Below are 27,747 nucleotides of genomic sequence, written 5' to 3'. Positions count from 1 at the left end.
CTTTTGAATTCCAGACATGACTGTAGTCGACCTGTCATCAAATCCTGTTGTTCTAGACTCTGAGGGCTCTCACTGCCAGGGAGCTGCAAGAAGAAATTAACTTTGTTTTCATCTCAATCATATTTGATTTGTAACACTGTAATAAAAAGTTTTTAAAATGTGAAAATCCCTAAGAAATATTGTCTTTATTCAATGCGGTTTAACCTGAATATAACTATAGTTCTCAGTCAATTCAGAGATGCTTTTCAGAAGGTTCCATACGCATGTGATCATGAATCACCAGTTGGTCACCTTTCTCTGGGCTAGTTTTCCCTAAAGGACAGACTTATCTTCAGAAACTGATAAACTGAGTAAGGGGTACCTTTGAATATTAAATGTGGTGGTGACATTAACCTTCTGAGTCCAACACAGTTATCACCTGGAGCTTGTCCTCCCATATGGAAAAGGCTGGAGACTGGGTGGTTGCTCTCTTGCCGCAGTTATGGCTGACTGCTCGCAAGGCTGTGACTAGGCTCTGGGGGTTGTGATGAGGGTCACCGCGCAGTGGGCAAGGGGAGACGTGCACGTGGATGGCTTTTTCTCTGATGTGGTAGCACTAGAGCCAGTTCTGCCTATCATTCAATATCTCATGTATTGAAACTTAAGAGGAGTTTCTAGATCTTACACATGTCTTACAGAACTTCTCAAAGGATTTGAGAAGGCAATGGCACTCCACTCCAGTACTCTTGCCTGGGAAATCCCATGGATGGAGGAGCCTGGTAGGCTACAGTCCATGGGGTCGCTAAGAGTCGGACACGACTGAGTGACTTCACTTTCACTTTTCACTTTCATGCATTGGAGAAGGAAATGGCAACCCACTCCAGTGTTCTTGCCTGGAGAATCCCAGGGACAGAGGAGCCTGGTGGGCTTCGGTCTATGGGGTCGCACAGAGTTGGACACGGCTGACGCGACTTAGCAGCAGCAGCAGCAAAGGATTTGAGGACCTGCTTTCTTAACCTATTTCTAGGTTTTAGTTCATGTTATTGGGGAGGCCTCTCACTGCTGTTTTCCACACAGGAAATGGAAACCACCCTCTCTGCTACCTACCTCTGTGTTTTCAGATGGTGCAGGTTTTCCATCCTTGGTGTGTCCATCATCGCACACTATAGTTACATATACAGGGACAGCGCTTCTCAAATAAGAAGGTGAGTCCTCAAATCTTCCGTGGTGACGCAAGATAGTAAGAGCAAGCAGTGAGTGAAGGGTGAGACAGTTGTAAACTTCCTGGCTAAGCTTTAAGAAAAGCACCAACACAGAGATGTTAATACTGGCAGAGTATTTTGTGTGTGTGGGGGGGAGCTTTTTGGTTTTGGTTCTAGTGTTTAAGGAGATCTCTCTCAAATCACAAGGTGGCCACTAAACGAATACAGACCTCAATGGCATATCATACATAACAAAACCTTTTACACAAAGTTCAGAAAATCACTAAACAAATAAGCACAAACCATATAAAATGTCAACAAATCTCAGGAAGGCAGGAGAGTCTCATTTCTAGACACATTATAATATTCAAAATATCCAGTATTTCATGCAAAGAGACAAGAAAATACATCCCATCCTTAGGAGAAAAAGAAAATTAACAGATACTGTCCCTAAGGAAGGACAGGCATTGGAGTTACTAGATAAAGGCTTTAAACAGCTGTCTCAATGTTGCTCAAAGAAGTAAAGGAAACCAGGCAAATAAATGATGCTTCATCAAATCATGAGTTTCTGTTAAGAGTTTTTTTTTTTTTTGGCTGTGCCCTTCGGATACGGGATTTTAGTCTCCAACCAGGGACTAAACCTGGGCCCTCTGCAATGAGAGCACAGGGTCCCAATCCCTGGACCACAAGGGAATCCCAAACATAGCGATTATAAAATGGAGTCAAATAGATATTCTGGAGCTAAAAGTACTATGGGCTTTCACCTCATTTTTGTTTATTATATAAAATATTAATAGGGACCTTCCCTGATCACAGCCGATCCCTCTCCAGCCAGAACACCAAGATGTTGAATTTTGCTCATCATCCTCACACATGACCTGTTTCCACCCTAGCTGAATAGTAAAATCACTTTTCAAAAAAAAATTATGTCAGTTTCACACTGAGATGTGCTTGTTTAATTGGCCTCAGACTATGATTTGGTGATTGTGTTAGTTTGGGAAGAGCACCCATCTGCTTGGTATTCTCTTGAGAGCACTTCCCCTATAGATATAGGTTCAGTGTGGAAGACTGTTGAAAGGCAATACATTCCAAGCCCTGGGAGCAAAGCAGGGGAGACCTCCTTTGAAAAAACTTTCAAGAAAAGAACATTAAGTTAATGATAAGAAGGGCTTCTGTGATATCTGAGAGGTTAGGGGATATTATACTGCTTGGGTCTTCTTTCCAGGGCTGCTGTGTGTGTGTGTTGGTTGGGGGGGGTGCACAGCAGTGACTGTTTGGAGGGTGAATAGATGCATAACTAAGGACTCACCTGAATAAAATGTGGGATGGGGTCATACAGTGAACTCTGCCCCCAGTTAGTTCAACTCAAGAGGCTTCACAGAAAAATCTTACTAAGGAGTGTTCTTGGCCTGGAACAGCAGAGCTGCCTGTCTCTCTGGCCCCATGTAGCTGCCCCAGAGCAGAGACAGGCTCCCAGTGGTTTACACTAGGTGTCTATGACACTGTTCACCTGGTCGGCCAGGGTCATGTGCCTGAGAACCAGCCAGTGGGGTGAATATTGTCACCAGGGTATGGATGAAGATAGTTGATGTTGGTGGGAAGCTGGAATGAGTGGAGCTGAGCAGTGTGGAAGGAGCTGTTAGAGAAACAGGGAAGACTCAGAGTTAGGCTGAATCTTACCCACATGTCACCAAGTGCAGAGCCAGATCTATGTGTTTACAGCTGCATGAAGAAAACCAGAACTTCATCAACATACTAGATTTTTCAGCAACAGACTTTATTATTTAAATATTTACAAATAACAATCTATTGAAAAAAATTTAGTTTCTTACAAAATTTGGCATTCAGTGTTCCCAGATCACTTTACTATCTTGTATTTATATGTCAGATTTTTCTTCATAAATAGTTCACACAAAATTCTGAATTATTTGCTAAATTGTATGTTAAAAGCTCTTTTATGAACTGAACTGAATTGAAAGGGTTTTTCACCGCCACCCTCCCTAGTTTTCTGAAATCTAGATGAAGTTTTCTCCACTTGATTTTAGTATCAGTTTCTTCAACATGAGAACCTTAATGTTGATTATGAAATGAGGTCACTGAAGACTTTCCTTCTTTCATGACAGAGTGTTTTGTACAGTCTGAATCCACACATGTACCTCAGGTGTGGTTCTTATGAATAAAGGATTTGTCATGATTTTTCAGTGAATCACTTCTTTAGGATAAATTATTTGGCATTTCTCAAGAGACTTCATCCTCTTACTTCCTGTCAGAGTGATTACTCCTTCACTGAGTTTTCTTGTGCACATCGACTGTGCTTGGCTTAATGTTTGTTCACAGTGATTAGATCTCGAGGCTTTCTCAGATGGAGTCTGTTCATGTTGTTTACCATGAATTATAAATGAAAGCATTTTCACATTGATTGCAGACTTGGATTCTAGCCTATGCAAATCCTCCAGTATGTTTAAAGTTTAGAGCTGTTGCTAAAGATGTCCACATTCCTTATATTTACAGTGCAAGTTCTCTCATGACCATCTATGACCACACAACAGACTGAAGGTTTTGCTATATAAATGTCACACATGTGGATTCTTTCATATAAAACTGCCTATGTCAAATGGAGTAAGGATAACTGAAGGGTCCTCCCCACTGATTAGTGTTTTACAGTGGTTACAGTTTTCTTTGATGTGACTCTCTGATGTGTTCAAATATTAAAGCTATGGTTGAAGTCTTGTCCATGTTTATTACATTTATAATACCATGTCATCTAAGGTCAGAATACTTACTGAAAACATTCATAATTTTCTCTCCATTGTGGGTTCCCTCATGTCGCCTGAGGGCAGAACACTGACTGAAGGCTTTTCCACAGAGATGACATTCATATGGTTTCTCTCCAGTGTGAGTTCTCTCGTGACGTCTAAGAGCAGAACATTTACTGAAGGTTTTCCCACAGAGTTGACATTCATACGGTTGCTCTCCAGTATGCGTCCTCTCATGTTGTCTGAGGTTGGAGGACTGACTAAAGGCTTTTCCACAGAGATGACATTCATACGGCTTCTCTCCAGTGTGAGTCAGATTGTGTTTTCTAAGGTCAGAGCTTTGAATAAAGGCATTCCCACAGATATGGCATTCATAAGGTTTCTCTCCAGTATGGGTCATCTCATGTCTTCTAAGGCTAGAGCAATTGCTGAAGGCTTTACCACACAGATGGCACTCGCATGATTTACCTCTGGTGTGGATCTGCTTATGTGGATTAAGGTATGACTGGTCACTATGGGATTTTTGATAGTGTTTGCTAATATTGGGTGTCTTTTCTGTGTGAGTTAACAAATGTTGACTCAGTGTGGAGCTAGGACTGAAATCTTCTCCCAAATCATTACATTCACAGGGATCCTCTGGAGTGTGAAATGTCTGCTTTTGGAAAGGAGATGAAAGGCTGTTAGTGGTTTGTCTACATACGTTCATACACTCCTTGCTCTACATACAAATCCAAAACAAATCATTCAGTAAGAGCTTCCATTTACAATCTTTCCAATATTACCTGCAAACACACAGTGATTTGCTTTTTTGTGTTGTAAAGACTTTCTCTAAATAGTATTCCAACTTCAGTTTGAGCTTATAGGTTAATTTTGAAGACTGCAATATGTTTCAAAGACTAGACATATGAACAATATTTATGTATTTGCCCACCCCCTCTTTTTTTTTAAAAAAAAAAAAGATCTGAGGTTATAGTTTTGAGGTCAGGTTAATTTCTTCACTAAATTCAAACCATTTAAAACTTTTTGCTCAGAAATACCTTAATCCAAATTATTAACACCCACTGCCAGGTTTTTAATGTTGATGACCGGGATTAACACTCAGGAAACTGACCATTGGGATGAGTGTAGATGTGTCCTTCTTGCTGATATGCTGTGTGGCTAACAATTCTTCTTTAAAGGCACTTTCCCTGCCTAAAATAATTGGGGAAAAAAATTAGAATGGCATTAGAGAAATGCTGAAAAACTCTGACTTCTATGTTTCAAAAACTGGCATATCGATGGGGAAAACTCCAAGAAACAGAAACACATTATAGGGCATTGACAATTAGTAAAGATTTTCAGGACTGAAATATGAAAAAATTTAAATGGAGATGAGATGCTGAGTAGGTAAAGAGGGAAAACCTTCACAAGGGAGGATGAGAACAAGAGTTATTATGTGAAAGTTTAATAAGTATATGAATGTCCTTTTCCCTAAAGCCAAAAAAGAGATAATGGCAGGAGGCCACATGAGTGAGCCTGAAATATGTAAGGAATAACAACATTTAAAGAATTTTGCCCCACCTAAGATGTAGGTGTCCTTCACCTACATCTTAGAAAATATCACTCAGTTAACAAAATCTTCAGTTGATGTTTTCTAAGTATGTACTCACTCATTGACTAGGCACAGGCCCCTGATGCATACCTGGACTGTGGCTTTGGAAAAATCCTCTTCCTTCAATCCACAGCTCTTCACCTTGCTCCCACTGGAAGATCACATCCAATTTGCAATGCTGATACCCTGTTCATGGAAAAAAGGTGGATTTTGAGTTTTGTGCTAGTAAAAGCACATTATCATCAAGTCCAGGACAGGCTACTGAGAAATGAGGAGGCTGACCACTGAAGTTCGGCTCAGGCAACAACACCTTGAACAGAGAAAACACTGAAATACAGACTGTGTGTCCAAAATAGTGAAGACCTCTAGATGCTGATGTCCATGGTCGAAGACAGGACATACAGAATCCTTAGTCTTTTCAAAAATGGAGAAATTAAATGACCCCATAGTGGGTTAAATATTGTTTTCAAACAGATGCTAATAAGTTCCACAAGTATAATCAAGGTTTTACTATTTTCTCTAGTCTGCTGTGAATCCTCAGCACAGTGACTAAAGCAGACTAATTAGAAAATATTTACTCAATTTATTGATACATCAAAAATATTAAGTTCCCAGGTCTGTTCTGAATATTAGAGACTGAATAGGAAGAAAGAGATTAAACTGTGGTCAAGATTACATTTAGTGGGGTGACAAACTAGATATAAGTATTGCATAAAGCAACAACTTGAATGTAGCTATAAGGCCTTCAAAAGAATCAAGACAGAGCCTGGGTGAGTATGCAGAAGCTGTTCCAGATGCTTACTGACTGAATCAATAAACACCTGCCTGCCTACCTACCAACCTACCTACTTACCTACTCACCTGCACACACACATGAATGCTGACAGACTCACCCACGAAGACCAGATGACTGATGTTTTCCAGCATCACATCCCTGAACAGCTTTCTCTGGGATGTGTCCAGCAGGACCCACTCTTCCTGAGTGAAGTCTACCGCTACATCTTCAAACGTCACTGATTCCTACAACATGGATATTATGGTTCTGACAGAACAATCTCTGTTAACGTCCAGGGCAGGAGGGTTGATATGGCAGCGCTGAGTAAGGGGGTGGAGACGCTGGGTGTACAGAAGGATCAAACCAAGTGTGGGGTTCCCATTAGTTCATGCTGAGCTGGTATTTGCTTTTCAGATATATCACAGAGATATACACAGTCTGAATTAATACAACTTTGTCATAAAGAAATATCACATGAAGTGTGGTATGATAAAACCTGAAAAATTTCCCCAAAACATAATTATGAGTTCAGACATGTAATTAAAACTTTCACTTAAAAATTCATAAAACTCTCTTGATTAATTTCAAATAACTTACAGACATATCACAAAGCAAACATTAACCATGATTTTCCACCTTTAAACCTTAACTATGGTTATATCATTCCCCTAAAAGAACTTCAGACTCCTCATCTATTAAATGGTTTACTAATGTGCTATGAGTACTGAAAGATCCAATGAACTAAAGGATGAAGTTCTTCCTATCTAAGTAAACATGCATTAAATACAAACCTCAGTCTATTACTCAGTAAAATGTCTAAGAACCTTGAAACTATCTCCATCATTTTTCAGAAATGAACAAGTTTCATATAGAACTTGGTATCATTAAATGTGGTCTCACTGAACTCAGTAAGAGTTGGATGTTCACAATAAGGTAGGAGGTCAGGTGGTTCACCAGCATAAGCCAGGGACTCTAAGAGAGCTCTCTTGAAGGACAGTCCTCGCCTGACCATGCCTGTTCTCAATTTTCTCTGGGACCTCAAACACCACTCATCACTCCTTCCTGTCTTCAGCTTGCCTCTCTGCTAAAGCATAACAGAAGCCTCCTGATTGGGTTTGGGCTATCTAGCTCTTCAAAACTATCCACAGGGTCTTAAATTTTTACTCTACTATCCTCCTCCTGAACACGCAGCCACAATAAAGGAAATAATACCTCCTATATATTAATTTCAGTTACCAAGCATGAAAAAAGGGTTAATTTTCTTCAAAATTAGCCATTCTAAAGGAGATCAATCCTGGATGTTCATTGGAAGGACTGATGCTAAAGCTGAAACTGCAATACTTTGGCCACCTCATGCGACGAGTTGACTCACTGGAAAAGGCTCTGATGCTGGGAAAGGTTGGGGGCGCGAGGAGAAGGGGACGACAGAGAATGAGATGGCTGGATGGCACCACCGACTCTGTGGACATGAGTTTGAGTGAACTCCGGGAGTTGGTGATGGACAGGGAGGCCTGGCGTGCTGTGATTCATGGGGTAGCGGAGAGTCAGACACGACTGAGTGACTGAACTGAACTGAACTGAAAAGAACAGATATATTCTATCAAAACTTTAAAATTAGAAAAAAATAAATGAATGACTCTTCATGCCTTCTCTGTCCTCAAGTTCTCTCGTCCTCCTTTCAGAGCCCCCACCCAGGACTGGTGAAGACTGGACTCACTGAACTCAGGTGATGAGACCTCAGCCTCTCCACTGAATGGTAATCTTCTGCTCCTCCCTCATCTCTGGTCACCACAACCTTAGGCCATTATAGCCAATAACATGATTAACAAGTGAATTATTCCCTGATGAGACCAGGGCCAGATTAGAGAAAGAATACTTCTCTCACTTCTTCTATAAATACACAAGCTGCACGGAGGCTGAAATAAATCAGTTTGATGTTAGGAAGGAGACTAGTTATTACATTTCACTGGTGCTCAGACCCATGAATACTTTTTGATTGCACCTAGAACATCCATCCAATAAGAGAAACCTGCCCATCTCCTCTCAGGAGCAGAGTATGCAGTTTCAGCAGAAAAAGGCATTCCCTACTCACCAATGGCTGCATTGTCAATAACTGAGTTGCCAGCAGTCTTTCTCTGGGTTTTCCTCACAGACAGTCCAACCATTAAGCAGGCAAAGCTGAGGATGGAGAGAAAAGTCAAAAGACTCCAGTCCTGTGCACACGTTCCAGTCCAACATCTCATGAAACCCCAAATCTTCACCTGGTTGTTGACTCCCAGTCTAACCAGCAAACATGCAGTGCATACTCTATGAGAAACACAGAGGATGCTACTCCTCTCCCGGGGTCAAAAGTAAGAAGACTGTAACTACAGTCATTAACAACAATAGAAGAAATACAGATAACTTATGGACATTTATGGACAAGAACATCAAAGCTCAAAGTATTGAGCTTCATATCAGTAAGTAACTTCAGTAACTCTGTGATATCCAGAGTTATTCAATTCTCTCCCTGACTTCAAACCACAGTGACCCCTGACTCATGCCACACGTAGATTTTGGTTTTCATTTGTAGCTAACACTGTGGAAATTCTCAGATTTCATTATTCTTGATTTATGTACCCCCAATGGTTCTTCAACATTCATGGTGGCTCTCTGAAAACTTTTACTCCCTTCCAGCTCTCCCTTAACTCTTCTAGATCTGTCCCCCACGAACTTGGAAGTCAGTTAACTAAAAATCTGCATTATGATAGAATTAATTTAAGAATTTATTCCATTTGGAGGAATCATGGCACCCATCCTGTCAGCCTTGTCCTTAACATCCCCTGCATCAGAAAGTAGCAGGAGTCCAGGAGTCACAGTGTTACCATAATGGACTGTCTCAACTCTGTAGGTGAAGGATGGTTGGAGTTTAGGAGGAAATCTAGTTAATGCCACCTGAAGGGGTAACTGAAATTCTTGAAATCCCTGCATTAATCTTCATTAGCTGCCATACACCTGCATTTCATTATATACACAGAGACACACAGAGAAAGCACTTATAAAGTGTAAATTCTTCCCTTTGTTGTTGTTTAGTTGCTAAGTCATGTCCAACTCTTGCGACGCCATGAAATGCAGCCCTCCAGGCTTCGCTGTCTGTGGGATTTCCCAGGCAAGAATGCTAGAGTGGGTTGCTATTTCCTTCTCCAGGGGATCTTCCCATCCTAGGGACTGAACCCATGTCTCCTGCATTGGCAGGCAGATTCTTTACCACTGATCCACCAGGGAATTCCCCTCTAAAATACCAATAATAACTTAATATATTTTATGGAAAAAATGATGATAATGGATCATAAATAAAAGTAAAATTAACTCACCCATTTGTACCTGAGGTCCACAAAAGAAAAAAAAAAGATACATTCGCATCAAATATGACTCTGTGCTTGGATATTTACATACTCACTTAGTCCTCACAGTAACCTGGTGATTTTAGTTTATCAATTTAACAGATGACATGGATAGATTACACCTCAACCAGCAGAGACTTCACTAAATCCAACCAGAGCTAAACCTTTCCCTTCCCCTCTGCCCTGATCTAAACAGAACTCTACCACTCCCTGAGGCCATTTATCTCACTAGCTGCTAGATATTTATTTATGCTCTGTCCTCCCAATGGTCTAAATCTACCTAAGAATGATACAGTTAGGCAAGTTCACCTCTGTCTATTATGTGTGAATTATAAATACAGAGAAATGTCCACTGTAAGGTAACTGGCCGTCAGTGCCTTGCCCACAAGTGGCTGCAGTCCTGTAAACAATTATTTTCTGATTATAAACTCCTTTCCAAAATAATGGAGTCTGTCCTTCCTGGTAAAAATTCTAATATTTACCCCAGCCCATGGAAAAGCTAAAGAAGCCAACTACTGGGGATACAGTCATTCACCACCTGAAACTACGCAGCATATAACTGGTTAACTATCTTTCAGGCTCACGTGTATCTGGCTCCAAAGTCTGTTCCCTGACCACAGTTTAATGTGAGTTACATCCTTTCATGGTTTAAAATGCCTCTGAAAACTCAGAACCCCAGAGGAATAAACATTCAGCAGGAAGGGGATGGATAAAAATGGCGCAGGGTGTGTAGGTGAACTGGGATGATTTCAGAAGGCTTTATGCTTGAGATCACAGAGAGTTCCATACTCAGTGACCAGAACCTGAATCCCATGAATCTTTGCAAGAGAAGCAAACTGGGGCCTCTCCCTGCAACAACCAAACACTCTGATGACCAAAGGACTAAAACCAATTGCCTTCAACCAGAATCAGGGAGAGGAATGACTGAGATTCAGGGCCTCTGGACAACATCAAAGCTGTACTGAGCCATCCCCTCCCACCTCCAAGGAGCCCAGCGTGGGTTCTGTGTCAGAACTGCCACGCCCGGTTTACAGCAGAGACCTTCGATCGATCCCAAGTAGAATCCATACATACGCTGTAAGATGTCAGGTACATGTCTCCATGGAGCAGAATGTTCAACTAGCATCTTCCAAAGCTGACAGACTCTGCAGAGGGAGAAAACGGACATTCCTTCATTCTCTGAAACTGAGGCAAGTCTGTGGTTTCACCTCTGAGATCCTGCCGTCTTACACACAAGGCCAGGAAGTGGCTGGATACCCGCTCCAGGTGGGCCCTAAGCTCTATCCCAGTGTTCCTCCTTACAGTGTGTGGACTGGTCCTATGTTCTACACCCCTTAGACACCTGCCTCTACCCTGAGCTCTGAGGTACTGGCTCTTCAGAAGAGTGAGGACACCCCACTCCTCAACACTGGTCCATACCTGCTGCTGCTGCTAAGTCACTTCAGTCGTGTCCATACTTGGAAACCTGAATATTCCCTGTGATACACAGGAGGGAGAATACTGTCAGCATCCCAGAGACAAGCAGTGCCAGGGTGGTTCTCAGGCTCGCTCTCTGCCTGTTGTAGGCACACACTCTGAAGAGGAACTGGAACCTTCTGGAGTGAATTGAGGGGACTAAGGATCTGGAGGGTGATTTAAATGTCTGGGGGTTGGGGTGAGAAATAGAATTCTGGGCACTGTTTCCTCTTATTTTCCTCTGTGAGTCACCCAACAAGGAGGACAGTACTGTCAATCAGATCTGCAGGAAAAGCCCCAGATTAATGCAAGGATCTTATAACTGGGGAAAGGTTGTTAGTACTGAGGACAGTTCACAATATCCGGAAGCTACTCCGTCACAATAGTTTACCTACTGAGTCATAAAAAGAAGGAAGATCTAGTAAGACTACTCGGGCATTGTCCATGAGGTTAGGTTAGGTTTTGACCTCAAGGCAGATTTAAACTGAAATGTAAAATAATATTTTTTACTTTCAGAGTTATTCTTCTAAGGACATAAAAGGTATCCAGGGAACCCCTCTGCACACAAAACAGAACAGCCCTGTGAATGGGAAGGAACATATCTAGCTATCACTGTGCTTTGCCCACACTTCCAAACAGAAGACATCAAAGGTCACTAGTAGGTGAGAACTATAAATAAAGGTAGCCCCGCCAGAGCTGATGTCTTCCTCCAAACTATCACCATGAATTTATGTGGCTTAAGGAGAACCCAACTCAATGAATAAGACTTAGAAAAAATAACCAAAGTAGTAACTATTAAAAACACTAAAGCGTAGACCCCACGTCCTAGGTAAGAGAAACCCAGGTAAAACGGTAGGCACTGGGAGAGGGGATCAGGGGGCAGACAGACTGAAACTACAGTCACGGACAACTAGCCAATCTGATCACATGGGCCACAGCCCTGTCTAACTCAGTGAAACTAAGACATGCCGTGTGGGGCCACCCAAGATAGACGGGTCATGGTGGAGAGGTCTGACAGAATGTGGTCCACTGGAGAAGGGAATGGCAAACCACTTCAGTATTCTTGCCTTGGGAACCCCATGAACAGTATGAAAAGACAAAAAGGACACTGAAAGATGAACTCCCCAGGTCAGTAGGTGCCCAACAGGCTGCTGGAGATCAGTGGAGAAATAACTCCAGAAAGAATGAAGGGATGGAGCCAAAGCAAAAACAATACCCAGTTGTGAATGGGACCGGTGATAGAAGCAAGATTTGATGCTGTAAAGAGCAATATTGCATAGGAACCTGGAATGTTGTTAGGTCCATGAATCAAGGCTAATTGGAAGTGGTCAAACAGGAGATGACAAGAGTGAACATCGACATTCTAGGAATCAGTGAACTAAGATGGACTGGAATGGGTGAATTTAACTCAGATGACCATTATATCTACTACTGTGGGTAGGAAGCCATCACAGTCCACAAAAGAGTCTGAAATGCAGTACTTGGATGCAATCTCAAAAACGACAAAATGATCTCTGTTCGTTTCCAAGGCAAACCATTCAATATCAAGATAATTCAAGTCTATGCTCCGACCAGTAACACTGAAGAAGCTGAAGTTGAAGAGTTCTATGAACACCTACAGACCTTCTAGAACTAACACCCAAAAAGATGTCCTTTTCATTACAGGGGACTGGAATGCAAAAGCAGGAAGTCAAGAAACACCTGCAGTAACAGGCAAATTTGGCCTTGGAGCACGGAATGAAGCAGGGCAAAGGCTAATAGAGTTCTGCCAAGAGAATGCACTGGTCATAGCAAACACCCTCTTCCAACAACACAAGAGAAGACTCGAACATGGACATCACCAGATGGTTGACACTGAAATCAGACTGATTATATCCTTTGCAGCCAAAGATGAAGAAGCTCTATATAGTCAGCAAAAACAAGACTGGGAGCTGACTGTGGCTCTGATCATGAACTCCTTATTGCCAAATTCAGACTGAAATTGAAGAAAGTAGAGAAAACCACTAGACCATTCAGGTATAACCTAAATCAAATCCCTTATGACTATACAGTGGAAGTGAGAAATAGATTTAAAAGACTAGATTTGATAGACAGAGTGCCTAATGAACTATGGATGGAGGTTCGTGACACTGTACAGGAGACAGGAATCAAGACCATCCCCAAGAAAAAGAAATGCAAAAAAGCAAAATGGCTGTCTGAGGAGGCCTTACAAACAGCTGTGAAAAGAAGAGAAGCGAAAAGCAAAGGAGAAAAGAAAAGATATACCCATTTGAATGCGAAGTTCCAAAGAATAGCAAGGAGAGATAAGAAAGCCTTCCTCAGTGATCAATGCAAAGAAACAGAGGAAAACAATAGAATGGGAAAGACTAGAGATCTCTTCAAGAAAATTAGAGATACCAAGGAACATCTCATGCAAAGATGGGCTCTATAAAGGACAGAAATGGTATGGACCTAACAGAAGCAGAAGATATTAAGAGGTGGCAAGAATACACAGAAGAACTGTACAAAAAAGAGCTTCATGACCCAGATAATCATGATGGTGTGATCACTCTCCTAGAGCCAGACATCCTGGAATGTGAAGTCAAGTGGGCCTTAGGAAGCATCACTACAAACAAAGCTAGTGGAGGTGATGGAATTCCAGTTGAGCTATTTCAAATCCTGAAAGATGATGCTGTGAAAGTGCTGCAATCAATATGCCAGCAAATTTGGAAAACTCAGCAGTGGCCACAGGACTGGAAAAGGTCAGTCTTCATTCCAGTCCCAAAGAAAGGCAATGCCAAAGAATGCTCAAACTACCGCACAATTGCACTCATCTCACATGCTAGTAAAGTCATGCTCAAAATTCTCCAAGCCAGGCTTCAGCAATACGTGAACCGTGAACTTCCATATGTTCAAGCTGGTTTTAGAAAAGGCAGAGGGGCCAGAGATCAAATTGCAACATCCAATGGATCATAGAAAAAGCAAGAGAGTTCCAGAAAAACATCTACTTCTGCTTTATTGACTATGCCAAAGCCTTTGACTGTGTGGATCACAATAAACTGTGGAAAATTCTGAAAGAGATGGGAATACCAGACCACCTGACCTGCCTCTTGAGAAACCTGTATGCAGGTCAGGAAGCAACAGTTAGAACTAGACATGCAACAACAGACTGGTTCCAAACAGGAAAAGGAGTGCGTCAATGCTGTATATTGTCATCCTGCTTATTTAACTTCTATGCAGAGTACAGCATGAGAAACGCTGGGCTGGAGGAAGCACAAGCTGGAATCAAGATTGCTGGGAGAAATATCAATAACCTCAGATATGCAGATGACACCACCCTTATAGCAGAAAGTGAAGAAGAACTAAAGAGCCTCTTGATGAAAGTGAAAGAGGAGAGTGAAAAAGTTGGCTTAAAGCTCAACATTCAGAAAACTAAGATTATGGCATCCGGTCCCATCACTTTATGGCAGATAGATGGGGCAACAGTGGAAACAGGGTCAGACTTTATTTTTGGGGGCTCCAAAATCACTGCAGATGGTGACTGCAGCCATAAAATTAAAAGACGCTTACTCCTTGGATGGAAAGTTATGACCAACCTTGATAGTATATTAAAAAGCAGAGACATTACTTTGCCGACAAAGGTCCATCTAGTCAAAGCTATGGTTTTTCCAGTAGTCATGTATGGATGTGAGAATTGGACTATAAAGAAAACTGAGTGCCAAAGAATTGATGCTTTTGAACTGTGGTGTTGGAGAAGACTCTTGAGAGTCCCTTGGGCTGCACGGAGATCCAACCAGTCCATCCTAAAGGAGATCAGTCCTGGGTGTTCATTGGAAGGACTGACGCTAAAGCTGAAACTCCAATACTTTGGCCACCTGATGCGAAGAGCTGACTCACTGGAAAATACCCTGACACTGGGAAAGATTGAAGGCAGAAGAGAAGGAGACGACGGAGGATGAGACGGTTTGATGGCATCATTGACTCGATGGACATGGTTTTGGGTGGACTCTGGGAGTTGGTGATGGACAGGGAGGCCTGGCTTGCTGTGGTTCATGGGGTCGCAAAAAGTTGGACACGACTGAGTGACTGAACTGAACTGAACTGAAAGCGTAAGGGAGACTGGCATGGAAAAGAGATTGAATATTAATATTCAGATTCTTTTGCCTTGGAGCAGAACATCATTTAAAAATTATATAATAATTTTAGTGATAAGACTACAAACTATTAAAAACCTTAATTAATAGAACTTCAAAGCATAATTACAGGAATGAAAATAAGAGATTTTAAGACATCAGAAGGAAAAATGACTTGACAGGGTTCCAAAACTTCTGAAGTAAAATAAAGATTTATTAGTAATTTAAGAGAAGAGACCATATTGGGAGATAGAGAAAAGAGAACTGACAGTGCTAAAAACTCATTCATTTATGTGGATGACAGGCTTTAAAATGAGCAAATGATAAAAGAATTAAGTAAAAATCAAGTAAAAACTATTGAAAGGATCAGAGAGAAATTGAGAACTGTGAAAGACAAGTCTGCAACTTATAAAATCCATATTAATGGTAAAGATAACAAAGGAAATGATATGACAAAAATAATGTTATGATGTAATTCAATAAAGACGGATTAAAACATATAAAAAATACACATAATACAGTAGAGACAAAAGTCTTAGTTGACAGGAGACGTGGAAGGAGGGAATGGAGAGCTATTGTTCCCATCACAGGACCATTATCATTACTGACATTCATCACTGTGATGATACTTATTACAACAATTATGATTTATCATTGCTGTTAAAAAACAATGACTCACCTTTCTCTGTTCACACAGGGCACTGAGTTTCCTGAACAGACTACAGAGGGTTCCACAAATACATACAAATACACTGATGCTTTCAAGTCATTCCAGGGCCCTTTCCAGAAACGAGTGTGCATCAATTTCCCAAGTTTTTCTCAGGCGGCCACAAGTGGCCATTTTGACAGAAGAGACTAGATGAGGCCAACCTGGCCTGCCTAAGCCTCTGGAAAACGTTCTAAGTCATACTGGGGACCAGCAACCATTTGATCCTGCCTGCAAGGCCTGGGAAGGAAGCCCATGGCTGGCCAGGCTCAGTGAAAATTTTCCTAGAGTCCATGGAGGCCCTGGAATAGATACAACAGGAGAAGTGTGGAAACTACAGAGGAGGTCCTTGCCACCTGGAGGCTCTGCAGCATTTTCTAGGTGTGCCCAGAGCCAGGTAACTGCTCACTGCTCTACATCCTACGAGTATAGAGGAGGGCAAGAAGGGACCATCTAGCTGCCCACTCACAGCCTCAGGCTTGGAAGCAAGATCTCAAAGTACATACCTCTAGGCTGTAAGGTGGAGTAGATGGCAGAATGTGTAGCAAGACAGTCAGGGCTGAGAAAGGCTCTAGTGAACAGGGCATAGTCCCTGAGTCTGGCCTTCTTCCTGGGAGGCCAGATTCCCTGGAAGACACATACACATGTACTTAAATGAACATGAGTGTATATGTATATGAGTGTACATCCAAACTGTGGAGACTTTTTATCTCCATTTATCCCAAAGGAGAGACTTCAGTTCACCTGCTGCATCCATCAAATTTGACTGTGTAATTAGCCCCAGAGAAAATCTTAGCTAAATGCAAAAGAGAGTATGTCAAATAGGCCACATAGGCTTACTGCGGTAAAGTTAAAGTGAGAAAATAAACAATAATCAGTAGTAGAAACAAACTATTCTAAAGACCACGACTGTTTAAACAATAGGGTTACAATACCAAATGACCATTGCCAATTAACAGTTACAGTTACTGTCACCATGAAGAATGACCATGATCAATACCACAGAACAGGGCCTGTTTAAATTCATGGGGTCGCAAAGAGTCGGACATGACTGAGCGACTGAACTGAACTGAACAGAAACAAAGGGCTTGAAAATGAATGAGCCAGTTGTTCAACCTTATAAATCAAGAGAAACTGAAAGGAAACAAGAATAAATTGACATTTCAAACTGTGAACTGAAGATATTAGTAAAAGTTAAAAGAAATACAAAAGATTAAATAAAAGATTAAAGAATAAAATGAAGAAACATATTATTTGACAGAAATCAATTAAGTAAAAGCTTTGATAGTCAAATCAAGGAATTAAAAAAGACACATGAAAAGCTTATTTCTCAGGCAAGATCTTGTGATCACTTCTGAGTGTGGAGAACATGCCTTCAGGGCTTCAACTCAACACACCCCTTTCCAATGCCACAACCACACAGGGGAAGGAATTTACTTAGTGGCGTAGATAGTCTACTGCTGTCCAACGATTCAAAAGGCTTCACAGGGATTCAAAAGCAGTAAACAGGAGATGAACGGGTGGATTTTTCTGTCCATTTCTTCAGAACAACCACCCACCCGACAAGAAGCCCCACGTATTTGGTGGCAGCAGTGGGTATGTGAGCTGGACCTGCCTTCCCTGTTAGTCACAGACCCCACCCTCCTGCCAAGCACAGGGTCACCTCAGGGGAGGATGGAAGAGTTTTCCCTTCTTCTTGCTCCTGAGCTTCAGTCTTCCTCCCATTTCTGGCTCCTTAACCCCCAACAGCACTCCTGTTCTTTCTTCCAGCTACCTTCACAGAGGCAAGCGCCCTCTAATCCCTTCTCATTGGAGAGATACTTTTGACCTGCGCTTAGTTTAAAAAGTCTAGACCCGGACTTCCCTGGTGACACAGTGGATAAGAAGCCGCATGCCAATGCAGGGGACATGGGTTCGATCCCTGGACTGGGAAGATTCTGCATGCGGTGGAGCAACTAAGCCCATGAGCCACAACTACTGAAGTCCGTGCCCCCCAGACCCAGTGCGACAACAATAAAAAGCGTCTGGATCCCCCCTTATCAAGTGGACTCATGACTTCCTGCCAGTGATGGCGCAGGCTAGGGGGTCAGCAGGAGAGGCCCTCAGAGAGGAACCAGCACCGTCCCCACGGGAACGACATGGCCTGACTGGGACAGTAACAGGGTATGCCCTTCTCAACCTGCCTGCCCCTAAAAATCACATCTCCTAATTCTGAGCAAGAGCCACTTCCTTTCATGACTTTAATCCCAATAATATCAAAGGATTTAACTCCTCTTTCCCAGAATATCACACTACAACTATCAAAAAACGTATTAAGAAGACCTAATCAGTAGCACTGGAAAACATGAAAGAAAGGAGTAGCATTGGAAAACATGCAATGGAAAGAGCTCAGCAGCTTATTCACCATGAGCTCTCTTCCAACTAATTCTGAGGACAATCCAGCTCACCCTTGATCACTTTCCAAGACAAGACGAAAGGATGTCTAGGGGGGCCTCTCTGAAGAGGAGACTGTGAAGAGATGCCCTGGGGAGCAGCAGGGCCCCAAGACCAGGCGAGGCTGGGGATGGGGACTCAGGAGAGGGCAGGGGTCTGCAGAATCCAGAAAAAGGGCCCAGACTTGGTTGAAAACCTCAGATCACAGCCCACTAAATTAAAAGCTCATCTAAGGGGATAAAGATGTTGAATATTAGACGAACTGGTTAATCTAGGGTTTGACTGTGAATATAAAAAATTCCTGATATCTTTAGCAAGAACCCATTGAGATAGCATAAAATTATTTAGCACTAAGGAATATTTTCAATATATGATATACATTGGAAAACCACTGAGACATCATCAAGTGAATCTGACACAATACACGTGAAAGGGAATTAAGTTGGAAACTTAAGAAAAAAATTAATGAATCTGGGATCTACTTTTCTTTTGCCCCTCGCTGCTACTGTGGCTCATTGTAACTCCCTCCCCCCCATTCTGTCCTTTGTATCTGTCTGTGGATCATCTTTTCCTGTCTTTTCGTTCATCCCCCTGCGTTTTGCCCAGGTCACTCTCCTTCACTCTTTACTGTGTCTTTCCAAGCCCAGGGGACCCACTCCCCCAAGCTCACAGCCCCCTGCTTCCATCTCACGCTGTCCCCCTGGGTCTCCCTCCATCTCCCTTTCTCCTCATCCCCTTGCCCCACCTACGCATCCACAGGACGCGCACGCCTTCCAGTGGGGCCTTGGGAACGTAAACACACCCTGACAGGCGCTGCCAACGGGATGGGATCTGAAACCACGGGGTGTCACAGGACGGGGGTGGCCGGGCGCCCCCACCCCGGGCCTCGGGGGCCTCTCTGAGGAGGTGACTGCGAAAAGATCGCCCGGGCAGCCGCAGGGCTGGGGCCCAGGACGAAGCAAGGCTGGACAGGAGGACTCCAGAGAGGACAGGGGTCTGCGGGACCCGCGGCCAGGAGCAGGCGTGACGGCCCGACTCCGCCCTCCAGGGCCGGGGGACACGCCGGGAGGGGAGAGGAGGGAAGACGGGGGCGAGGACCGAGGCTGGACGGTCGGGGCGAGGACCAGGCGCGAAGCGGTTTTACCAGAAACAGGTGTGGGTCCGGCCCCCGCGGCAGAGCGCCTCCAGGCTAGGCGGGGCTCCCCGCGGCTGGGACGGCAACAGCCGCGGGGGCCCGGGAGTGTGGAGCACCCGGCGCCGAGCGCGTCAGCGCGCGAGTTTGGACGCGAACTATTGAAACTCACTCGGTGAGCCGGGCCGCTAGTCCCGGAGATCTGCTTCCCGGTTGGCAGGAAATGGCGCCGCCGGGGGCGTGGCCGGGGCGTGGCTTGGGGCGTGACCGCACCGCCTCCCTCCCCTGGGCGTTTCCGGTCGGGGGGTACCGCGTCTCTGAGTCTCCGTCGCCTTGGCAGCGTGTCCTGTGAGTCCTGTGATCCGTTTGACATTTGGGTGGGAATGACATCCCACATGTTGTGGGGTCGCAAAGAGTCGGACACGACTGAGCGACTGAACTGAACTGAACTGTGAGCTTCACAGATTGATGATGATATCAGTTTGTGACCCTCCTGGGATTATAAGCGGAAACCCGAAGTGCCATCTTTTAAGTGTCACCCACGGAATGGACGTGCTGCCTGGGACCTTTTCCCAGTTGGGCCTCCAGATGTGCTGTGCCATGGGACTCCCCAGCACTGATTAAGTCTGGATGTTGGTCAAAACCCGGTTTAATATTAGTAGTTGAATTAATATTCATTCAGTTCAGTTCAGTTCAGTCGCTCAGTCGTGTCCGACTCTCTGCGACCCCATGAATCACAGCACGCCAGGCCTCCCTGTCCATCACCAACTCCCGGAGTTCACTCAAACTCGTGTCCATAGAGTTGGCGATGCCATCCAGCCATCTCATTCTCTGTCCTCCCCTTCTCCTGCCCCCAACCTTTCCCAGCATCAGAATCTTTTCCAGTGAGTCAACTCGTCGCATGATGTGGATTAATTAACATCATTAATACTTATTAATAAATATTGAAGAATTGATGCTTTTGAACTGTGGTGCTGGAGAAGACTCTTGAGAGTCCCTTGTACCGCAAGGAGATCCAACCAGTCCATTCTAAGGGAGATCGATCCTGGGTGTGGCCTGGCGTGCTGTGATTCATGGGGTCGCGGAGAGTCGGACACGACTGAGCGACTGAACTGAACTGAATAAATATTGAATTAATATTTGTATTATTTATTTACATATAATGAGTGGCTTATTTTGTTAACAAATTCTTTGAACCTGAGACGAAAGTGAAAACTTTTGGCAAAACAAGACGTTTTTTTCTCCTTAAGATTTCACCCCAGTTTGAGTACATATCCAAAATCCACTATTCTATTTTGCCATGTTTGAATTACTACTTCTTGTATTTCTCTGAGCAGCCTAGCAAAGGAGCCCTGGTCCCCTGAGAGGCCCTGGACTGTGAGAGAATACATCTCTCTCCTTCTGAATCACCAAGTTTGTGGTAATTTGTTATGGCAACCTTAGGAAATCCAGGTTGCATAAAATGTCCTAAGTAAGATGCCATTTGTGACATCTTACATTAAAAAATTTTTTGTTGTTGTTATTTTTGGCCGCATTGGGTCTTTGTTGCTCAGAATTGACTTTCTGTAGTGTGGTGAGCGGGGCCTGCTCTCTCGCTTTGGTGTGCGGGCTTTTTATGGGACTGCCTTCTCTTGCTGCAGAGCATGGGCTCTAAGGCGTGCCGGCAGTAGTTGTGGTGCTCGGGCTTGCTTACCTTCCCTGTAGCATGAAGCCCCTGGGACCAGGGATGGAACCTGTGTCACCTGCATTGGCAGGTGGATTCTTAACCACTGGACCACCAGGGAAGTCCCCATCTTCCAGTTTTTAATTGAAAGATTTTTAAGTTGATTAAATCAAATTGATTTTAGACTTTGAAGTGATTTCCTAAAGTTTGCAGAATCTTAGGTAAGATACAAATAGTATCTTATGCACAGGAGCTGTAAAGGAAAAAGCTTACTGTAAATCTGGCAGATATAGGTCAACTTGTGGAAATTTTGGTATCCAGTATTTTCTTCCTATATTTACATCTGCCTTAACACACACACACACACACACACACACACACTTCATCTGAATGATATTACACCATCGTAAGCATCCATTAAGCCCCACACCATACTGCAGCAGCACCTCCTGGCTGACCTTCTGCCATCTGTTCTGCCCAGACCTGCAGAAATCCAGACACTTGGGTTTGCATTCTATTAGAGAAGGTGTAGACAAGGTGACTCTGACCAGCAGGGGTGTCACTGGCCTGCACAAGCATTTCATAGGCTTCCTGGAGGACAGAGAATTGTGCAGTGGCTCAGGCTGGCATGGCCCCATCTCCATGTCTTTAAGTGCAGCACAGGCATTTCTTGGGCCAATAAGGGGCTCAGGTGCAGAGGCTCAGGTGAGCCCAGGACTCCCACCTTGTGCCTCTGCTTTTAGAAACAATGATCCTGGGTCCTGAGCTACAGTAGAAAATCTCAGGATTCTTAGACAGTCAGTAACATATTTTTCAGCCTTTCTAGGATGGCAAGAACAGTGCCAGGACCCCCTGGTGGAGTTAGAAGTTTGGGGTGGCTCTAGATAATGCCGGAGGCTTCCTGGGTCTTCCAGGCCTGCACAAGACAGTGCTGATCCCTAGAGGGAACTTGCTCACATCCTAGAGGCTCAGCCAACCTAGGGATGTCCTCCACTGAACCCCCCACCAACAGGGTACCTCAGTAGGGGGACCAGGAACATTTCAGGGGGCTAGTCTCATGAGAGGAGACCGAGTGGTAAAGCCTCGGTGTACATGTCTGAATTTGGGGGAAACATCTGTAGTGGTCTCTAGTGAATGGGACACTCCTCTTGAACAGAGAAAGTGTATTCAGTGTTATACAACAATCACCACTGAAATAATCCACCATAAGACTCATAGTAAATGTAATGATGAAAACAACAGCAATGACAGGGTGCTGGTCACAGTGATATTAATGTAATGATAATAATAAGCCCAAGGGGATGGGAGATTAGAGCACAGACTCCTCAGAGGAAATGACCAAGTACCCATACCTAGTCCTTGTGGGGTATTTTAGACCTGGACTCCTAGATTTTCACACAGGAAATTATGCCTTAAAGCAATAACAGACAGCCTGCTGGCATAAGAAATCAACCAGGCCCAAGGCATTGGTGAACTTGCTGTAAGGCATGTCTGGGCAGGATGGTTCATGCCTTCAGTTCCTGGTCCCCCCGCCAAATGTAGACAGGCATGCTCAGTTTTGGGGTCACCTCGAATCTCTATGAGTAGCTTCTATTTTGGAAGAGCAGGGCTTGAAAGGGAAGATAGAGAACCAAGGTTTGGAATAAGGCCACCAGGACAGAGTCAGGCTCGAAAGATGTTTAGTCCTTGGTCAGTTTACTTAGACTCATAGTAATCCTTCCAAGTAGGGCCCTGCTGCTTCCCTTTGTCTGGGTCCACAGGACTTTGTCATGGCTCTCTCTTGGCAGTATTTTAGAACCAGTAACTCTTGGAGAACTTGAGCAGAGGAGTTTTAGAGACAAAAGAATTATTAGGAAAATGTCCTGTTTTCTATGACTCTGATCCTATTCATTTTCTTTCTTTTTAAAAAACACTTATTTGGCTGTACCAGGTCTTAGTTGTGATATGAGGGATCTTTTTTTAAGTTGCTTAAAAAGATCCCACTTTTTAAGTGGGATCTAGTTCCCCGAGCAGGGATTGAACCCGGGCCCCCTGCAATGGGATCATGGAGTCTTAGCTACTGGATCACCAGGGAAGTCCCTGATCCTGTTCGTTTTCACTGATGGGACAGAGATAGTTCCAGAGCACTGCAAAGCCTCTGACAACCACTTCACCTATGTCAGCCTTCACCTGACCTGGTATGTGGTTCATACAATCAGACTCGATGATTCCAAGGTCAGGTGACTGTCCACGGGGCTCCTCCATGTGTAGGTCCTGGGGATTTTGTCTTGGGTGCAGGATTCTCTCAAGCTCTCATATTCTCTAAACTTAACCAGGGTTTTTTATTTTATTTTAATTATTTACTTGTTTGTTTTGGCTGTGCTGGGTCTTCGTTGCTTTGAGGACTTTTCTCAGGCCGCTGTGAGTGGGGGCTACTGTTCGTTGTGGTGCTTGGACTTCTTATTGCGGTGGCTTCTCTTGTTGTGGAGCACGGGCTCTAGGGCACGTGGACTTCGTAGTCCTGGCTCATGGGCTCAGGAGCCGGGTCCCCCCTCCAGAGTGCAGCCTCAGTAGTTGTGGTACATAGGCTCAGTTGCTCTGCAGCATGTGGGATCCTCCTGGACCAGCAATTGAACCTGTGTCTCCTGCATTGGCAGATGGACTCTCCACCACTGAGCCACCAGGGAAGTCCCTTCCCATGCTTTTATAAATTTGTTCTGTTATCTGGGGAGATGTGGTTCAAGAAAGAATAAAGCAGCAGAGAAGAACAACAGAAGTTCCTGTGCATGCACAGGTGGTGTAATGTCCCTCAGCAGCACACTAGGGCCAGTGGAATGTCTTTGTTTGGATAATGAGGACATTTAATACTTCGTCAGGGATATCCAGGGTCATGGAGGTCCCATGAGAGCAGAATGGGCTTCCAGGGAGGACAGGGAGTCCTGGTTATGCTGGCTGCTCCATTCCTCAATGATGGGAATAGGCAGTTTAAATGGAAATGATTGTCAAACGGGAACATAAGCTACTTTTATATTGACAATAGAGTGGAAGATTACCAACAGCTGTCCTTCTGTTTCAGTTAAAGTGATTTAGGCTAGTTTGAGGAACCCATGGTTTTAAAGAGTGACTGGGCCTCTTTTCTGTGAACCCTCTTGAGACTCCAATAACTAGTCAGTGGCTCCTATCCTGTTCTGAGCTCCCCTGGGGCTCCCATCAGCTTGTGGAACTTGCCACCACGTATGTTAGTTTGCTGGACATGGGTCTGTCTTGACAACTGAAATGGCGCTTCCACCCCTTAAGCTGAGCAGGAAGGTGAGCCATTTGTTCATTTCCATTCAGCATCTTCTTTCCAAATGGAAAAGTGCACGGCAGTGAAATAGCAGTGGGTACAAAGCCCAGACTTTGGATCTGAGTTGTGCCTCTTGATTCCGGGGCTCCCTGGAGGTAAGGGGCAAGAGCAGTGACCACAGTGCATCTCAGATGCTCCTCTGTTCATCAGTTTCAGATGTTACGGGGCAGGAGACTTGGTTAGAAAACTTGTTTTAAAAATTCATTTTGTTTGCTGAGGATTTCCTGGTATGAAGCATTAGAGTGGGCACAGAGCTCTGATTTTATACATATTCTAGGTGATTAGAATCAACTTGGTTCTGGAAACACTGACCTAGATGAAGGCTACTTCTAGCTCTGCTATTGTAGTGTTCCAAGTATTCCTATAAAACTGAATATGAATCTAATACCAGTTTCTGTGATTGAACAACTCACATGGTGTGTGTGTGTGTGTTATGTGTGCTCATGCACACACGTGCAACATGAAAATGTGAAACTATTTCTTACTTCATACAAAGCCCAAACCCAAATGTATAAGTAAACCTTAGGTAACTGACAGTGAGAATTCGCTAGTTTGATAGAATGTAGAGACTGAAGACAGAGAAGGCAATGACTCCCCACTCCAGCACTCTTGCTGGAAAATCCCACGGACGGAGGAGCCTGGTAGGCTGCAGTCCATGGGGTTGCACAGAGTCGGACACGACTGAAGCGACTTAGCAGCAGCAGCAGAGACTGAAGATGGTGCAGCTCTGAACGCCCAACAATGTTAGTGCGGAGAGAGAAGGGAAGATGATAATTACAACTTGCAGATTCTAATGAGCAATGTATGTAGATTGATGTAATGAGTGAATTGTGTGATTTATGAGGCAAAGAAAGCTTTCCTGAGGAAGCCATTTTTCACTTGAGTATCTGAGTAAAGGGTAACAATATTGACTAAGATACAGAATGTTAAATGAAGATCAGTTTTGGAAAGAAAGTAATATATTGAAATAAAGGTAAGTTACTTTTGAGGTATCTGTCAGAAATCCATTTAGAGAAGACCTAGAGTGACTGAACTGAACTGAACTGAACCCTGGTGGCTCAGCTGGTAAAGAATCCACCTGCAATGTGGGAGACCTGGGTTCTATCCCTGGGTTGGGAAGATTCCCCTGAAGAAGGGACAGGCTACCCACTCCAGTATTCTGGCCTGGAGAATTCCATGGACTGTATAGTCCAGAGGGTCACAAAGAGTTGGAAACGACTGAGCAACTTTCACCAATAAACTTCAGCAAGAAGTTCAAGTTGGAAACATAGTGTAGAGTTTTTCTTAGACAGGCTTCACTCAGGTCAGCAGAAACCATACTGAATATTTGAAACAGAGTGGATCTTCCGCAGGTAACCGTTTGCACAGGGACTGACAGGTTGAAAGGGCACAGACTAAAAACCAGAGGACAGAGTTACCACCTCCATGCCCCAAAGACGAATGATGATAGATAGCTTTGGAGTTGACTCTGGCATCTTTTTTTTTTTTGCCACACTGTGCAGCTTGTGGGATTTTAGTTCCTGGACCAGGTTTTGAACATGGGCCACAGCACTGAAATTGCCAAGTCCCAACTACTAGGACATCAGGAAGCTCCTGACCCTGGTATCTTTAAGAAGAAAAGAGTGACTAAGAGGCGTCTAAGAGGTCCCTTGTCTCTCGGTAGACAAGTCCCAATGGTGTGATGAAGGCTGAAGATATTTCTATAGATTAGGAAGCAACTAGGGTGACAGAAAACATATAGTACCTTTCAAGTCATTTGGTGAAGAAAGGGAGAAAAGAGAAAAGGAGAGAAGGGAGAGAGAAAGTCTAGGTAAATTTAGATTCTCAAAGGCAGTTAGTTTTATCCGAGCCTGTTTTCAGGCACTGCTGGGAAAGCCAGAACCGGAGACCATTCCTCTGATTCCAACAGGTCACGTCCTCAACCTGTTGCAGTTTTCAGAAATGAGCCGCAAAGGTAAGTGATAATACCAGAATATTTTCCAAAAAAAGTTTATTTCTCAAAGCCTTTTACAAATTGTCTTGCCCCAGGAAAGTTTGTTTTGCTGCATTCTTTCCTACGTATTAATATATCGTTATAGGAAGCAAGCTTAACCCAGGAGATGAGGGAATTCTCTAGAGCAGAGCTGAGGGATTTTGTCTTCTTCTGCTTTAAAAGGGTATGGTGTCAGTCTTCTAGGATGAAAATGGCCCATGAGATAGTTTTGCTTTGCCTGAAATCTGGGACTCCATATTTTGGCAAAAGAGGATAAAGGCAAGCCTCAATTTGCTCCAAAGAGCAAGGATCCCAGGAGAGATTTTGAAAAGTGTCCACTTTTTTTTTGCAGCTGCTTTCAACTTTTTGTTTGTTCAATCTAACTTCTCATTTGAGCTGCTAAAAACTGTTCCATCTTTAGTGTTGGCCTTGTTCTGTGCTCATCTGGCAGTTTTCTGTGGACGTGCTGAGAACACAAGACCAAATGAGAAGTCTGAATAGAGGAGTAGCTAAGCCTGTAAGTGTGTGATCTTGAATTTGGATCACCTCCCCTATAATGAGGGTGTTGAATTAGATAATCTCTAGGGAGCTTACTGCTTGAATAGACCATGATTTAATCAGCTCTCACTGCAAGTGGCCAGAATGAGGATGCTACTTAGTCTCTGGCCAGCTTAAATTTGGACAAGGTCCAAATCTTTGTGGAACTCAATGTTCTAGATCAGACAGGGAACATGAGACATTTTAAATAATTCCTCCATATAAAGGAGAGAGAGGAGGGTGCTGCTGAGGAGGTCACAGTTGGTGTCCAGCAAGGGGTCCGTTTACCACAGAGTTGAGTCTCCTCACATTGCAAATAACAGAATCTCGGTGGAGACAGCTCCAGGTCACGTGTCTGGCAGAAGCTAGGAGTAGAACTTTAGAACTCAATTCACTGACTTGCTCCTCAACCTTTCCATTCTACCTCTTTCATTAATTAGTTTACTCACTTTATCCATCAATAAAGTAACTAACAGCTCCTATATGAAGAAGGGGGATGCAAAGCAAACAAGACAGAGAGCTTCCTGCCCCGCCCCCAACTTCTCCCACACCCCCAGAAGCTTGCAGCCTAGAAAGAGTATTTCTTGCAGCATCAGAGACTGGACTGACAACTTCAGAGAATCCCAACGTGGATGTCAAGGAGAGAGGATCCAGAGAGGTTTGCTGCACTGAGATCAAAGACAGAGTATCTTCACCTCTTTCGTTTGTGTAGCTGCTGCTTAGCTT

General features: G+C 43.8%; 1 protein-coding gene across 5 annotated transcripts; it reads right to left on the bottom strand.

Moving 5' to 3' along the window:
- Nucleotides 1-1,281: 1,281 nt before the first annotated feature.
- On the bottom strand, nucleotides 1,282-19,768 carry LOC129549282 (uncharacterized). Of its 5 annotated transcripts, none has more exons than XM_088832745.1 (8): nucleotides 19,537-19,747; nucleotides 16,466-16,586; nucleotides 10,761-10,831; nucleotides 8,396-8,481; nucleotides 6,422-6,548; nucleotides 5,619-5,714; nucleotides 5,049-5,128; nucleotides 1,282-4,592 (listed from the first exon to the last, which is right to left on the bottom strand). In XM_088832745.1, exons 4-8 carry the CDS (start codon nucleotides 8,405-8,407, stop codon nucleotides 3,942-3,944), a joined length of 966 nt encoding a protein of 321 aa, XP_088688871.1. In that variant the 5' UTR covers nucleotides 8,408-8,481; nucleotides 10,761-10,831; nucleotides 16,466-16,586; nucleotides 19,537-19,747; the 3' UTR covers nucleotides 1,282-3,941. The 5 variants fall into 5 exon arrangements, with proteins under 5 accessions (XP_088688871.1, XP_088688873.1, XP_088688872.1 ...); XM_088832747.1 differs by having other exon boundaries at nucleotides 19,697-19,711; XM_088832746.1 differs by lacking the exon at nucleotides 16,466-16,586 and having other exon boundaries at nucleotides 19,697-19,768.
- Between the last annotated feature and the right edge of the window lie 7,979 nt (nucleotides 19,769-27,747).

Source organism: Moschus berezovskii, chromosome 26, assembly GCF_049115385.1.
Source record: "Moschus berezovskii isolate FMDL1 chromosome 26, NW_MosBer_1.0, whole genome shotgun sequence".
In the NCBI taxonomy this organism is placed as follows: Eukaryota; Metazoa; Chordata; class Mammalia; order Artiodactyla; family Moschidae; genus Moschus; species Moschus berezovskii.
This window is presented reverse-complemented; position numbering and strand designations above follow the sequence as displayed.